The sequence below is a fragment of the Salvelinus namaycush genome, chromosome 2, assembly GCF_016432855.1.
Source record: "Salvelinus namaycush isolate Seneca chromosome 2, SaNama_1.0, whole genome shotgun sequence".
Classification (NCBI taxonomy): Eukaryota; Metazoa; Chordata; class Actinopteri; order Salmoniformes; family Salmonidae; genus Salvelinus; species Salvelinus namaycush.
Window position 1 is genome coordinate 29890267 of NC_052308.1, and position 17177 is coordinate 29907443.

The following is a 17177-nucleotide window of genomic DNA, read 5'->3' on the forward strand; positions in this document are numbered from 1 at the left end:
CAGGTGTAATTAGCCTTATATGGTTCTCAATCAGGGACAGGTGTTTGACGTTTCCTCTGATTGAGAACCATATAAAGGTAGGCTGTTCACACTGTTTGTTGGTGGGTGATTGTCTTCTGTGTCTGTGTATGTTGCACCACACGGGACTGTTTCGGTTTGTTCGTTTGTTGTAGTCTGTACCTGTTTGTGCGTTCTTCGTGTTATATGTAAGTTCACATGGTTCAGGTCTGTCTACGATTCGTTTGTTATTTTGTAGTTTGTTGAAGTGTTTTCGGTTTTCGTCTTTACTTTAATAAACTTAATTATGTCTACATTCCACGCTGCGCTTTGGTCCAATCCCTACTCCTCCTCTTCTTCTGAAGAGGAGGAGGACAGCCGTTACACGTTAAGCCTTTTCTAGCTCAGTTGTTTGAGCATGGCGCTTGTAACACCAGGGTTGTGGGTTTGATCACCGGGACTACCTATATGTAAAATGTATCCACGCCTGACTGTCACTTTGGATAAAATTGTTGGCTAAATGGCATGTATTTATCACTGAGGAAACCTTTGCGCCAAAAAAACAAAAACATTTTGTTGACAGGAACAGCTGAGCTCCAATCACTATTTCTGAGAAATAACTTCTCAAATGAAAATAGGTTAAGTATTTTTGGGTTTGCTGTACATGGCATCAAACCAAAAAAATCTTAAACATAAAATAACAGTTTTGAACATTCATGACAGTTGACAAAATGTACAACTTTCCAGAACCATTTCTCAACTTTTAAAGCGCTACAAAATGTATATGGAATATGAGGAATGTTTCATCAAGCGTGTCAATTCTACAATGAAAAATTAAAGAGTTGTATAAGCTTCACTAAATTACACTGGATCTCATTTAAATATTCAAACTGTGGTTCAACCTCTAAACCACAACAGCATGTGGTTCTCACTCTTTTTCAGGTTTCCGAATCTGCATTCTTTTAAAATAAATGTAGAATTTCTAAACAATAAAAGATAACTGGTGAACAGAATCCTCCTTTTGCAAACATACTGTATCATTTTGTGACGCCAAGTGTAAATACCAGGTGAATTCCTCCATTGCATCACTCCCGGAGATCATTTCCTCACACTGTAGAGCAGCAGATAAAAACACAGTGGCATAGTTATAAGAACTGCTGTGTGGATACACAAGGAGAGGGCATCATACTTCTGTAGAAATGTCAAGTTAAACCCCATTCAGTCCAAGCCTTAGATACATTTTCACAGGTGCAAATTGCCAAGTCCATGGTGTTTTTCCCACCCTCCTCTCAACCCAACATAGCAACAGACATTGAAATAATGCCCCTTTTCAGCCATCACATTGAGGAGAGAAAACAAAACCTGACACCATTACACCACCACAGCTGAGACATTTGGATTGGTTTGTGCAAGGCACATAAGGGTGCCTGATAGGGACAACACATTTCTATGTGTGGGAACAGGTGTAATTGTGGACACTGGTGCTTCCAGTGGGGCCCAAGGGGCAGCTGAGACTTAGCAGTGAGTTCAGAGTTCTGACAGGGGTGAGGGACACTCCCGCTCCTAGCCTCCACAGGTGCTTGGTTCCCACGATGCGAGTAAACGTCTCCCCAGAGCTCATAACTCCACATCGTCTGAGTCCGGTGCAGTACTGGTGTACTGGGCCTCTTCTGGTCTCTCTCCCCATACAAGTCTGTAGTTGTTTTCCAACTCCTGATGTCTCTTTTGCTCCTTGTAAACTTCATCTGTTCCCCCTGTCTGAGAGACATCAAGGGAAGATCAAAATAATAGCTCACACATTTACTCATATTACTTAGACTTCTTCCAAAATGTTGAACTGCTTAACTCTTTCAATTGCTTATCTTGGTTTAGATAGCACTCTTTGAACCCAATTAATGGAGAAAATGTCCTTACAGATATCTTTCAACATATTCACTACATGATCAAAAGTATGTGGACCCCTGCTCATCGAACATCTCATTTCAAAATCATGGGCATTAATATGAAGTTGGTCCCCCCTTTGCTGCTATAACAGCCCCCACTCTTCTGGGAAGGCTTTTCCACTAGATGTTGGAACATTGGTGCGGGGACTTGCTTCCATTCAGCCACAATAGCATTAGTGAGGTCGGGCACTAATGTTTGGCGATTAGGCCTGGCTCAGAGTTGGGGTTCCAATTCATCCCAAAGGTGTTCGATGGGGTTGAGGTCAGGACTCTGTAGGCCAGTCAAGTTCTCCCACACCAATCTCAACAAACCATTTCTGTATGGACCTCGCTTTGTGCATGGTGGCATTGTCATGCTGATACAGGAAAGGGCCTTCCCCAAACAGTTGCCACAAAGTTGGAAGGACAGAATAGTCTTGAATGTCATTGTATGCTGGAGGGTTAAGATTGCCCTTCACTAGAACTAAGGGTCCTAGCCCAAACCATGAAAAACAACCCCAGACCATTATTCCTCCACCACCAAACTTTACAGTTGGCACTATGCATTGGGGCAGGTAGTGTTCTACTGGGATCCGCCAAACCCAGATTGGTCTGTCGCACTGCCAGATGGTGAATCGTGATTCATCACTCCAGAGAACGTGTTTCCACTGCTCCAGAGTCCAATGGCGGTGAGCTTTACACCACTCCAGCTGACACTTGGCATTGTGCATGGTGATCTTATGCTTGTTTGCGGCTGCTCGGCCATGGAAATCCATTTTATGATGCTCCAGACGAACAGTTCTTGTGCTGACGTTGCTTCCAAAGTCAGTTTGGAATTCGGTAGTGAGTGTTGCAATCGAGGACGGCAATTTTAACGCGCTACACGCGTCAGCGGTCCCATTCTGTGAGCTTGTGTGGCCTACCACTTTGCGGCTGAGCCATTGTTGCTCCGAGGTGTTTCCACTTCACAATAACAGCACATATAGTTGACCGGTGCAGCTCTAGCAGGGCAGAAATGTGACGAACAGACTTGTTGGAAAGGTGGCATCCTATGACGGTGCCACATTGAAAGTCACTGAGCTCTTTAGTAAGGCCATTCTACTGCCAATGTTTGTCTATGGAGATTGCATGGCTGTGTGCTAAATTTTGTACACCTGTCAGCAACGGGTGTGGCTGAACTAGTCGAATCCACTAATTTTAAAGGGGTGGCCAAATACTTTTGTATATGTATCAAAAACACTTTTTATACAGTAAAAATAAGACAACCCATCTGTAGTGTATTGAAAAGGATTATGATACTTGTCATTGTGATTACCAAGAGGTTGATGAGCAGCTCTCTGAATGACTTAGTATCTTCTTCAGTCAGCCACTGATCCTCAGCTGTCCTTAGTGTTAAAATCTTCACCTCAATTTTACCTTAAAAAAATACAATAAAGTTACAATACTTATAGCTGTTTCACTTACATCAAACAAAGCAAATACATACAAACAGGCAAAAGATACCACATCGCCTAACCTAGCATACACATACAGTATAAATATACAACAAACATACATTACACATGGGCAGCTTGAAATGTGCAACTGTGCACACATATGGTCTTGAAAATCAGCCAGAAACCCCACTGGAAAGATTCGATCACAATACCACATACAGTAAGCAAACACTTAAGAAATAAGAACAGAAAACAGAAACTGCACATGGAAAGCACAATAAAGGGTGATTATGAAAATGGATGAGACAGTGGCACTGTTGCATCTACAGTTGTGGCCAAAAGTTTTGAGAATGACACAAATATTAATTTCCAAAAAGTTTGCTGCTTCAGTGTCTTAAGATATTTTTGTCAGATGTTACTATGGAATACTGAAGTATAATTACAAGAATTTCATAAGTGTCAAAGGCTTTTATTGACAATTACATGAAGTTGATACAAAGAGTCAATATTTGCAGTGTTGACCCTGCTTTTTCCAAGACCTCTGCAATCCGCCCTGGCATGCTGTCAATTAACTTCTGGGCCATATCCTGACTGATGGCAGCCCATTCATGCATAATCAATGCTTGGAGTTTGTCAGAATTTGTGGGGTTTTGTTTGTCCACCCGCCTCTTTGAGGATTGACCACAAGTTCTCAATGGGATTAAGGTCTGGGGAATTTCCTGGCCGTGGACCCAAAATTTCGATGTTTTGTTCCCTGAGCCACTTAGTTATCACTTTTGCCTTATGGCAAGGTGCTCCATCATGCTGGAAGAGGCATTGTTCGTCACCAAACTGTTCCTGGATGGTTGGGAGAAGAAGCTCTCGGAGGATGTGTTGGTACCATTCTTTATTCATGGCTGTGTTCTTAGGCAAAATTCTGAGTGAGCCCACTCCCTTGGCTGAGAAGCAACCCCACACATGAATGGTCTCAGGATGCTTTACTGTTGGCAGGATACAGGACTGATGGTAGCGCTCACCTTGTCTTCTCCGGACAAGCTTTTTTCCGGATGCTACAAACAATCGGAAAGGGGATTCATCAGAGAAAATTACTTTACCCCAGTCCTCAGCAGTCCAATCCCTGTACCTTTTGCAGAATATCAGTCTGTCCCTGATGTTTTTCCTGGAGAGAAGTGGCTTCTTTGCTACCCTTCTTGACACCAGGCCATCCTCCAAAAGTCTTCACCTCACTGTGCGTGCAGATGCACTCACACCTGCCTGCTGCCATTCCTGAGCAATCGCTGTACTGGTGGTGCCTCGATCCCGCAGCTGAATCACCTTTAGGAGACAGTCCTGGCGCTTGCTGGACTTTTTTACACGCACTGAAGCCTTCTTCACAACAATTGAACCGCTCTCCTTGAAGTTCTTGATGATCCAATAAATGGTTGATTTAGGTGCAATCTTACTGGCAGCAATATCCTGCCTGTGAAGCCCTTTTTGTGCTAAGCAATGATGACGGCACGTATTTCCTTGCAGGTAACCATGGTTGACAGAGGAAGAACAACGATTCCAAGCACCACCGTCCTTTTGAAGCTTCCAGTCTGTTATTCGAACTCAATCAGCATGACAGAGTGATCTTCAGCTTTGTCCTCGTCAACACCTGTGTTAACGAGAGAATCACTGACATGATATCAGCTGGTCCTTTTGTGGCAGGGCTGAAATGCAGTGGAAATGTTTTTTGGGATTCAGTTCATTTGCATGGCAAAGAGGGACTTTGCAATTAATCTGATCACTCTTCATAACATATTAGTATATGCAAATTGCCATCACACAAACTGAGGCAGCAGACTTTGTGAAAATTAATATTTGTGTCATTTTCAAAACTTTTGGCCACAACTGTACACCACTTTTACATAAATCTTTCATGCTGTGAGGCCTCATCCTATTGTGAAATGTAATTATCGCAAGCACACCCAGAAGCTTCCTCAGATAACATGTTCACACTATCTTTGCAACACCCCAATAGTGATCTGTGGAAGGGAATTTTAAAAGTGAATTTCAATAGATAAGAGATGATCATGTGATGCGTAGCTCTGTTTTGCCATTCTATTTTTGGAACCCGACCAAAATTAGATGAGAGGAGATTTGCATGATCATACGCTAAAGAAAGCAGGCGGAAAAGAGAGAGATAGGCCATGTGTTTTTTGGGCACTCCCCTTCCTACCTTCGGCCTTCAGTCCTGCCTTCTCTAGCTGTTCTTTAACCATGTCCTTAATATGCTGCCACTGGAGGTCGCCTTCGCCCATCTCCTGAACTTCGACCTCCCCATCAGGGCTGCCGCTCGTCTTATACTTAGTAACTCTGATTTTAACAAGGTCGTCAGTCGCTTGGTTTGGGGTGACGAGACAAGAGGGACAAACAGAGGTCACCTCCCAACAAGTATACGTAGGGAAGCAGGATGTAGAAGGGATCTCTTATAGAAGTGTCTTACTGACTTGTAATTGAAAAGGGCTTTTTTTCTACAATGTCATAACTTAAAATGTACAGTGTCAGTCAAAAGTTTGGGCACACCTACTCATTCAAGGGTTTTTCTTTATTTTTTACTATTTTCTACATTGTTAAATAATAGTGACTACATCAAAACTATGAAATAACACATATGGAATCATGTAGTAACCAAAAAAGTGTTAAGCCACACTTTGCCCTGACAGCTTTGCACACTCTTCACATTCACTCAACCAGCTTCATGATGTAGTCACCTGGAGTCCATTTCAATTAACAGGTGTGCCTAATTTGTGGAATTTCTTTAGTTCTAAATGTGTTTGAGACAATCAGTTGTGTTGTGACAAGGTAGGGGATGTATACAGAAGATAGCACTATTTGGTAAAATACAAAGTCCATATTATGGCTAAAACAGCTCAAATAAGCAAAGAGAAACGACAGTCCATTACTTTAAGACATGACGGTCAGTCAATCTGGAAAATTTCAAGAACTTTTAAAGTTTCTTCAAGTGCAGTCGCAAAAAACATCAAGAGCTATGATGAAACTGGCTCTCATGAGGACCGCCACAGGAAACAAAAGACCCAGAGTTACCTCTGCTGCAGAGGATAAGTTCATTAGAGTTACCAGCCTCAGAAATTGCAGCCCAAATAAATGCTTCACAGAGTTCAAGTAACAGACATAGGAAACTGCGTGAATAAGGCCATCATGGTCGAATCGCTGCAAAGAAACCACTATTAATGGAAACCAATAAGAAGAAACTTGCCTAGGGCAAGAAACACGAGCAATGGACATTAGACCGGTGGAAATCTGTCCTTTGGTCTGATGAGTCCAAATTTGAGATGTTTTGTTCCAACTGCCGTGTCTTTGTAAGACGCAGAGTAGGTTAACGTATGATTTCCACATGTGTAGTTGCCACCATAAAGCATGGAGGTGTGATGGTGTTTTGCTGGTGACACTGTCTGTGATTTATTTAGAATTCAAGGCAAACTTAACCACCATTGCTACCACAGCATTCTGCAGCGATACGCCATCCCATCTGGATTGCACTTAGCAGGACAATCATTTGTTTTTCAACAGGACAATGACCCAACACAGCAAAGCTGTCATCAAGGTAAAGGGTGGCTACTTTGAAGAATCTAAAATAAATTTAGATTTGTTTAACACTTTTTTGGTTACTATATGATTCCATATGTGTTATTTCATAGTTTTGATGTCTTCACTATAATTCTACAATGTAGAAAATAGTAAAAATAAAGAAAAACACTTGAATGAGTAGGTGTGTTCAAAGTTTGGACTAGTACTGTATGCCAGCAGTGACAGTGGCAAATAAAATCTAACTACATGAATCCAGCATATTGAAGCTATTCTATAATGCATTTTCTCTTCATATAGGACTGTCAGTATGCTGATATAGCCTACGGCGGTTTTAATCTCCCTTGAGCATTGAACCTCAAATCTCCAAAGGTACTGAATATGGGATTGAACAAGAAATTAATATACACAGAATGTAGATGTTTGAACTATGAACACATAGACCCAGGCCCAGTGATTGGAGCCTTTGGCGGAGAGCCCAGTTACCTGGCTGTTGCGGGGCCAGGCTGGGGCTGCCCCTGGCTGGGTTGTTAGCTTGCTGGCCTCCCTCTGTCAGGTGCTCTCCCTGTGTGTCCCCGGCCTCTTTGTCCTCTAAGCGGTCCAGCAGCTTGTCCAGAGTTGTCTCAAGAGTCTGGGTGGCCTGAGTGCGGTCAAACTCCCCCTTCAGACCCTCTGTGTCCAGCTCCTGCTGAGCCTAGAACATAGAGAGAAGCCCATAAAGTCAAAGTAAGACAGCACCATTGAGCCTGTCAAGTAAATATGACTGAAATAATGTAAAATATTAAAGACATCCCCTAGTCATTTTATGAACTTTTCCTCCTGAAAAGTGATATCCCAAAGAATAAATACAGTAAAGTACACACTAAAAGGTAAAAAAATATGGGCATTCAAGGAATTGGTTTGACAGTGAGTCGTGATGTCAACCGGCCTCCCCCCTTGCTTGAGGAGCAATGGAGAACAAAATAGGAAAGGCCTACCTGGACCACCTATTGAGCTGTGCCTTTTGTTAAGGAAATCAGGTGTTAAATGAGGTGAAAAGGAGACAACATAATACTGTTAATTTAGATGTCCATCTATCTCACATGTTTGGCCCATAATGTGACTGAGCACTCTCAATAACTTTAAACAAATCCTTCCAGACAATAACTTGTTCTACTACATAGAACCATTTACAGCCTGTACACTTATCTGGCATCTCTAGTGTCTGTTCGCACCTCGTCTATGATGTTGTCAAACTCCTTTTGCATTTCCTTTTTCATCTCCTCGATGTTGGCAGAGGGCACCGAGAGGCCAGCTATCTCTTCATCAAACTCCTGCAGCAGGAGACGCTCTTCTTCATCCTCGGCTCCACGTCTCTCTTTTTCCTTCCTCAGTGCTTCTTTTGGCTTCATTTTGTGCTTTCTGAAAGGGAAGTCAAATAACCATATTGAAATTTAAATACACAAAAATGGCACGGCATTATGAATCCACGGCTATGGGAAAGAGGTAACTTTTCCATAGCCTGGCATAAAGGTGGCACTAACCTTTCTGTTGCTCTCTTTTAGATGCTGCACAAATTTCATCAGGTCTGCAGGGTCTGTGATGACCTTGAAGTTGAATTTTTTCATCTCCAAAAGCTGCAAGGAATCAAAAACACCTGATAGATATTAACTAAAAGGATGACACTTGAAAGCATCAGATGTGATATTGTAGTGAGTAGTGTTTTTAAATGCCAATATAATACATTACCATCCTCTGTGACCTCATTATCTGTGAGCTGATTATCAAAGGCATCCTCTCCAGCCTGTCAAAACAGAAAGCTGTTGGCACCATCCTGTGGAAGACTAAAGTTGAAAGATATTATGATCACTGACTGTGTGTACCTGATGCTCTGAAGTGGTGTCAGTTGCTGTGGTGCCCCCTGGATTTGTCACTCCCTCCCAGAAATCAGAATCCTCTGGATGTTCAGAGGTGACACCTGCATCTGGTCCAACAGAAATTAATAGAGAGGAAGGATTATTTCCTAATATGATGCTTTCATTGTAAAATCCTGCAAGCAAGCTGTGGTGTCTACTATCAGACCAACACACACCAGAAAAAATAAGTACTTTGATGAAACAAATGGGCATTGAACCTTTTGTGTCTGACCCCAGGACATCTGGGACTTCGGTTGGTGTCGCTGACTCCTCGTCTGTCCGCTCATCCGCTGTGCCATCTGTCCCCTCATCACCGGTCAAAATCTCATCAAGAGTCTTCAGCTCCTCTGAGATCTGCTCCACTTTACGTTTTGTGTCCGCTGAACATGAGAGCGATAGAGACAGAGAGCGACAGAGAGAAGCAAGGTTACATTATTCCTCAGGGCTTGTGAAATAAAATATTTAGCCAGGCTTCATATCACAATACATGAAGAGTAAGCAGCCTCCCAAAGACCTCGATCCTGCCTGATAACTTACAGACTTGGGCCTTGACATAGTCCATGTACTGCTTGGTGCTGAGGGCCGACTGGCACACAATGCCCTGGGGCTTGGCGGTGGAGGGCGGACACAGGAAGGGGTGCTGGCAGGTGCGGGTGGTGTGGACCGTCAACACGTAGCGACAGGACTGGGGCTCGTCCACACGGGCCACGTAGTCACCCGACCCCTCACACACAAACTGAAAAACACAGAGCACAGAAGATCAGGGGTCACAGATTGTCAAGGAGTCACACCAGTCATATCTAATGTGTTTGCAGTTTTACATATTTATTCAATATTTATTTAATACAAAACATAGGTTGTTCAGGTTGTTATTGCAATCTTAAGAAACCATCTCACAGTCTCTCACCCTGACTTCAGTCTCCCTGGGGCTCCCATTCAGGTCACATTTGGAGCCGTTGACGTAGCTCTGACTGTGGTAGCGCTTCAACCTGTGCTGCTTGGAGGCCTGGGAGGGAGAGGGAAGGATAGAGAAAATGAGCTTTATTAGTGTGTGTATTACACTGGTATACACACACTCGTTGGTATTGATGCAGTGCGGCAGGCTGTAATTTCAAAAGAGAAAGAGATAATTTTTTACTGAAGATGGTATTTGCCAGCTCTTACACTACATGATCAAAAGTATGTGGACACCTGCTCGTCGAACATCTCATTCCAAAATCATGGGCATTATTATGGATTTTTTAAATATATTTTTTTATTGAATATCCAAAACATACAATATACTTGTAGTGAAGCTGCTCAACAATTACACCACACCAGTCATCCAACAGACTCCCATTCGGAGCGACACACAGAAGCATCCAGGTCAACGCCCTGCTCAAGGGCACGTCGACAGATCCCCGACAAGGTCCCCCCAAAAAACGGGGACCCTCCGCTCTCATGTTCAGCGGACACGAAACGTAAAGTGGAGCAGATATCAGAGGAGCTGAAGACTCTTGATGAGATTTTGACCGGTGATGAGGGGACAGTGGATGAGCGGACAGACGAGGAGTCAACGACCGGAAAAGAGAACAAATAAAATTGATTCCATTTCCCACCCCCAGAAAATGAACTCATGAGAAAAAGAAAAAACAACAATGCAAAAAAAACAAGCTATTGAAACGTTCAGCTATTCAGCTATACAAGCTATTGAAACGTTGCTCCCAAACACTAACACTGTTTCCAGGCAAAACCTATAAATAGTTGAATTACAATCATAATGATTTTTAGTCTATCGGTGCATAGGCTGAGATACGAACCCGAGTCTCCCGCGTTGTAGGCAAGAACCCCTGGACCAACAGCACTATTGAAAAGATGGAGGCGCAAATAACCCTATTATTATAATTTACGACTATAATTCTCTGTAGTCGTAAACTCCGGCACCGAGACAATTCCCAGAAAATAGCCCTAATCTAAAGGTCCAAGTGTTTCCCCAGCGAGGATTCTCATTAATCTCGCTCTCGTTGTCCCTGCCTCTCTCCTTCTCTCCCGATTGTCGCGCCTGACCTTCCCCTTAGTTGAATTACAATTTCGGTGGTTGGGTCCTACTCTGTCACAATGTTTGCAGGGAGCCTTACACTCCCGGGCGAAATGTCCTCTCTCATTGCAATTGAAACATTTTGTATCATCTGATCCTGTCCATTTTTCCCTTCTCTCTTAGGTCCCTTCCCCTTAAGGCCTCCTTTATGTTTGTCTAGAATTACCCCGATAGTTACGGTCAGATGCTCTGACTCAACCTGTTTGCTCTTTTTACAGTCTTGGTGATTGTGGCCTACTTTAGTGCAGTGTTTACACGGTGCCTCACAATCTCTAGCAAAATGACCCGGTTTGTTACAGTTAAAGCATCTATCTCCCCCTTTCTTCTGATTGTTTCAATCCACTTTCCTTGACTTTCTCCACCTCTATCCACTTTTTCAATAAGTTTGCTAAATCCTGTCCTCCTCTCTCTCTTCCTCCCTCAGCTCCCTGAGGACCAGCATATGGGGGAGGGGGTAACGTGACGGGCGGCACCTGATACGGCTGCCTCCGTTTCATTACCACCACCTCGTCATCTGGATTTTCCCTCTCCCCCTGGTCTGCCAGGGAGGGATATAATTATGGTTTAGGTGATGTCTCTGTGGGATACGTGGGAGTCCTCTCTATCTGCTCCTGGCTACCTAATTCTTCTTCCTTACTAGCTCCCTTTTTCTGGGCCCCCTCCGCTCTGTTTCTAGCTTCAACCAGCCAAATACGAGCGGGGTCGAGCCCTTCTGTCCGTTGCTCTTCTACCTTGTCCCCACAAACCCTATTTATTTGTTTAATTTGGGTTTCCAGTTTTTCTATATTGAAATGTCAATCAAATTCATACTTCCTCCTCCATTTCGGGCCAAAATAGGTGTTCCACTTATCTTTTCCCTGCATATATTTTTAATCTCCTGTTAATTCCGGGACCTCCTTTGAGGATTTACTACCCATTGTTAGTAAACCTTGTAGTTACTAAGCTTATGCTCGAACTCACGAACTCACGCTTTTTACCGTTGTCCAATTACTATAGTTGCTCTCCTGCACAATCTATGTGTGTGTCTTTTTAAACTCTGATCTCTTATCTCACTACTCCCTATGTATGTGCTCACACTCTAGGTGTATTTTGCTATCTCTTAACCTCTGTGTTTTTCCTTTCCTGAAACTTTATCTATAGAGTTGTCTTTCGATCGGACATTAGGTCTCACCGTATACAACTATAAGCTATTTTCAAGGGGTCGTAAATCCCTAGTCAGCAGCCTATTTTTCAAATCAAATCAAATTTATTTATATAGCCCTTCGTACATCAGCTGATATCTCAAAGTGCTGTACAGAAACCCAGCCTAAAACCCCAAACAGCAAGCAATGCAGGTGTAGAAGCACGGTGGCTAGGAAAAACTCCCTAGAAAGGGAGACCTAGGAAGAAACCTAGTGACGAACCAGGCTATGAAGGGTGGCCAGTCCTCTTCTGGCTGTGCCGGGTGGAGATTATAACAGAACATGGCCAAGATGTTCAAATGTTCATAAATGACCAGCATGGTCAAATAATAACAATCACAGTAGTTGTCGAGGGTGCAGCAAGTCAGCACGTCAGGAGTAAATGTCAGTTGGCTTTTCATAGCCGATCATTAAGAGTATCTCTACCGCTCCTGCGGTCTCTAGAGAGTTGAAAACAGCAGGTCTGGGACAGGTAGCACGTCCGGTGAACAGGTCAGGGTTCCATAGCCGCAGGCAGAACAGTTGAAACTGGAGCAGCAGCAAGGCCAGGTGGACTGGGAACAGCAAGGAGTCATCATGCCAGGTAGTTCTGACGCATGGTCCTAGGGCTCAGGTCCTCCGAGAGAGAGAAAGAAAGAGAGAAGGAGAGAATTAGAGAGAGCATACTTAAATTCACACAGGACACCGGATAAGACAGGAGAAGTACTCCAGATATAACAAACTGACCCTAGCCCCCCGACACAAACTACTGCAGCATAAATACTGGAGGCTGAGACAGGAGGGGTCAGGAGACACTGTGGCCCCATCCGATGATACCCCCGGACAGGGCCAAACAGAAAGGATATAACCCCACCCACTTTGCCAAAGCACAGCCCCCACACCACTAGAGGGATATCTTCAACCACCAACTTACCATCCTGAGACAAGGCCGAGTATAGCCCCGTATAGCTCCGCCACAGCACAACCCAAGGGGGGGTGCCAACCCAGACAGGAAGATCACGTCAGTGACTCAACCCACTCAAGTGACGCACCCCTCCTAGGGACGGCATGAAAGAGCACCAGTAAGCAGTGACTCAGACCCTGTAATAGGGTTAGAGGCAGAGAATCCCAGTGGAGAGAGGGGAACCAGCCAGGCAGAGACAGCAAGGGTGGTTCGTTGCTCCAGAGCCTTTCCGTTCACCTTCACAATTAGGAGGCCTGCGTCTTGTGACCGTAGCGTACGTGTAGGTATGTACGGCAGGACCAACTCGGAAAGATAGGTAGAAGCAAGCCCATGTAACGCTTTGTAGGTTAACAGTAAAACCTTGAAATCAGCCCTTGCCTTAACAGGAAGCCAGTGTAGGGAGGCTAGCGCTGGAGTAATATGATCAAATGTTTTGGTTCTAGTCAGGATTCTAGCAGCCGTATTTAGCACTAACTGAAGTTTATTTAGTACTTTATCCGGGTAGCCGGAAAGTAGAGCATTGCAGTAGTCTAACCTAGAAGTAACAAAAGCATGGATACATTTTTCTGCGTCATTTTTGGACAGAAAATTTCTGCTTTTTGCAATGTTACGTAGATGGAAAAAAGCTGTCCTTGAACAGTCTTGATATGTTCGTCAAAAGAGAGATCAGGGTCCAGAGTAACGCCGAGGTCCTTCAGTTTTATTTGAGACGACTTTACAACCAAAGTTTTTCTGTTGTTGCTTGTTCTTTTGACGTTAATATCTCGTATCTCACTCCGCTATATTAGGTTTCCCTTCTTCGTTGGATGATCAGAACTAGATGTGCGTAGATCTGACTCTCACCTTTCTGCTAATATACTCCAGATCAATTGACTATTAGATCTTAGTATGCTAGACCCCCTTCTCCTGCTGCCTAGGTGGCTCTACACCCAATTCCTATTTTCCAATTGCCTAGAATACTACCTTTATCAGGGATCTCTACACAAAATTCTAAAAATAGGTCACCAGGTAAGAATACCCAGTGGGAATTAAATCAACACTTAAACTACACAAAAACAATGAAATATATTTCTGAATGTAGCCCAAGCGTCAATTCCCCAAATTCGTGAATAAAGATTTACTGAGCTTCTTGTAGACTGGGAAAAGAATGTAGGTTGGATCTCGTCACCACCTCTGTCGTGTACCAGTTCACCACTGGCCTGAAATAAACCCTCAATTCAGAGGTCAGGTCTTTGTCTTACGGATCCTGGATCCGCCCGTGCACGGTTTTCAGCAGTTCCTTGGGACGACAGAGGCAGGTATTGAGATCCGGCTCGAAGGACCAAGTTGTCACGAGAATTTTTATCCCAATGTTGTGAACTCAACTATCACTTAACTTCTTATGGCTGCGGGGCAGTATTGAGTAGCTTGGATGAAAAGGTGCCCAGAGGTGCCCAGAGTAAACTGCCTGCTCCTCCGTCCCAGTTGCTAATATATGCATAGTATTATTATATTTGGATAGAAAACACTTTGAAGTTTCTAAAACTGTTTGAATGATGTCTGTGAGTATAACAGACCTCATATGGCAGGCAAAAACCTGAGAAGAAATCCAACCAGGAAGTGGGAAATCTGAGGTTTGTAGTTTTTCAACTCATCGCCTATCGAATACACAGTGGGATATGGGTCATTTTGCAATTCCTAAGGCTTCCACTAGATGTCAACAGTCTTTAGAACCTTGTCTGATGCTTCTACTGTGAAGTGGGGCCGAATGAGAGGGGATTGAGTAAGGTCTACCATGACCTGAACATGCGCTGACCATGCACGTTCATGTGAGAGCGAGCTCTGTTCCATCGCACTTCTGAAGACAAAGGAATTCTCCGGTTGGAACATTATTGAAGATTTATGTTAAAAACATCCTAAAGATTGATTCAATACATCGTTTGAGATGTTACTGACTAACGGAACTTTGACATTTCGTCTGCTTTTAGTGAATGCGCTTTGTGACTTTGGATTTGTTTACCAAACGCGCTAATAAAAGTAGCTATTTGGACATAAATGATGGACATTACCGAACAAATCAAACATTTATTGTGGAACTGGGATTCCTGGGAGTGCATTCTGATGAAGATCAAAGGTAAGTGAATATTTATAATGTTATTTCTGACTTCTGTTGACTGCACAATATGGCGGATATATTTTTGTCTTGATTGGGCTCTGAGCGCCGACCTCAGATTATTGCATGGTTTGCTTTTTCCGTAAAGCTTTTTTGAAATCTGACAGCGGTTGCATTAAGGAGAAGTGGATCTAAAATTCCATGTATAACACTTGCTTTTTGATCAACGTTTATTATGAGTGTTTCTGGAAATTGATGTGTCTCTCTGCAAAATCACCGGATGTTTTTGGAACTACTGAACATAACCCGCCAATGTATACTGAGATTTTTTGATATAAATATGAACTTCACCGAACAAAACATACATGTATTGTGTAACATGAAGTCCTATGAGTTGTCGCGGTATGGGGATTTTGAGTAGATCTTACCGGGTCCCCCGTCAAGAGTAACACAAGTCGTATCACTCGAGTTCTTATATCATCCGGTCAACAGATGATTCACAGGTTCGCCGGACTGACCTGGGTTGTTTATTCCTGCCCTTAATTCGGAGAATTGCCTTTTAGTGTTTACGGAAGCCCTTCTTCTGTTTCTTGGTCTGATACAAACCGAACACCTTTAGTGGTTACTACATTTCGCCATTCGTCCCAACTAGTAGTGGTTACTTCCATCATTTTTTTGGTTAAGTTCTGTGCCCACATTTTGTTAAGTTGGTTATCTTTTATGGTAATGTCCTGACCGTGGGCCAGGGCCATTATTTTATTCCAATATATTTCTAACAGTGCCATTTTTGCTCCATCCGTGTCATATTTCTGAATTGGCCCTTTAAGAGGTTTACTGAACCATTTAATGGTTCTCCTGGATCCTTCATTGGATACCAATAGGTTCCCGTCCCTGTCCAGCTCATCTCCCGCTATGTCCAATAATATCCATAATCCCTTTGAGGGATCTCTAGGTTCATTTTCTTTAGCCATGGAGGCCATTTCTTGAAGTTTTGTTCTATGCTCTGTCCATTTTAGGGGTCCACACCAATAGTTCTTTACCGAACTGTCTAAGGCTGAGACCTTTTTGATCCTCTCTCCGGGTTATGCCCTGGTAGCAGTGTTTGGCTACCTTGCTATGACCTGGGAGATGGTTCCTAATGTAGCCCAATTTTCCTAATGCCTTTTGCAATTGGTTAACTGTGGTTGGTTTGGCCAATTCTAGGATTTTGGCCACATAGGATTTACTTGCTGAGATATAGTCCCCTATAGTAAATCCTAGGAAGCTCACTTCCTTTTTTCCTATTTGACTTTTGGTCATGTTTAGTGATATATGCATCATCTATGTATATTTCACATTCCACTCCTTCCAGGATTTTCCCCCTGGCTTCTGTGAAGATATTTGGGCTATTTAAATATCTATGTGGGATAGAGCAGAATTGATAGGACTGAGTCCTGTCTGGTGTAAAGGCCATCCTGGCTTTACTTTCTTCCGCCAAAGGTACAGCATAGAATCCATTTGCCAGGTCTAGGCATGTTTTATACTTGCCAATTTTCATTTCTGTTAGTGCCATGTTAGGGTCTATGTATGACCCCTAGTGGCTGGTGGTAAGTCTGTTTAGGGCCTTAAAATTAAACACCAGTCTTACTGTTTTATCTGGTTTAGGTACCCATTGCATAGGTGTATTAGTAACTGGGTTGGTTATCTTTTCAATCTTTCCTTGTTGTTCCAGCTCTGCCAAGCTGATTAAGGCCTCTTTTGTGTCTGTCTATTTTGCATTGCTTCACTGGCTTATGTATTCCTCCAATTATTTTGTGTGTGAACTCTGGTCCCAGGGTTCCACAATCATTTTTAAACTGCTGTATTTTTATCTTAACTAGCTTTTCTATTATTTGATTAATATTTTTCTCTGTTAAGTCCGTTTCTGTTCTGACTCTCTCTATTTGGTCTGGAACATTTACAGGTTTAAAATGGTTCATATTTATGACTCCCCTTGCTTGTAATTGTTTAGCGTTCGATAAGCTGAGGAGATTTTCTTCTCCCTGTAGCATATTTATCCCTAAGTGGTTTATTATTTTCATATCA

General features: G+C 43.1%; 1 protein-coding gene across 1 annotated transcript; it reads right to left on the minus strand.

Annotated features, from left to right (window-relative positions):
* Window positions 1-321: 321 nt before the first annotated feature.
* On the minus strand, window positions 322-11719 carry LOC120021122 (protein OS-9-like). The gene is made up of 11 exons (XM_038964764.1): window positions 11708-11719; window positions 9728-9826; window positions 9358-9556; window positions 9039-9200; window positions 8788-8888; window positions 8416-8541; window positions 8140-8310; window positions 7412-7619; window positions 5556-5717; window positions 3235-3335; window positions 322-1755 (listed from the first exon to the last, which is right to left on the minus strand). The coding sequence occupies exons 1-11, from the start codon at window positions 11717-11719 to the stop codon at window positions 1615-1617; spliced, it is 1482 nt and encodes a 493-aa protein (XP_038820692.1). The 3' UTR covers window positions 322-1614.
* Window positions 11720-17177: the final 5458 nt, after the last annotated feature.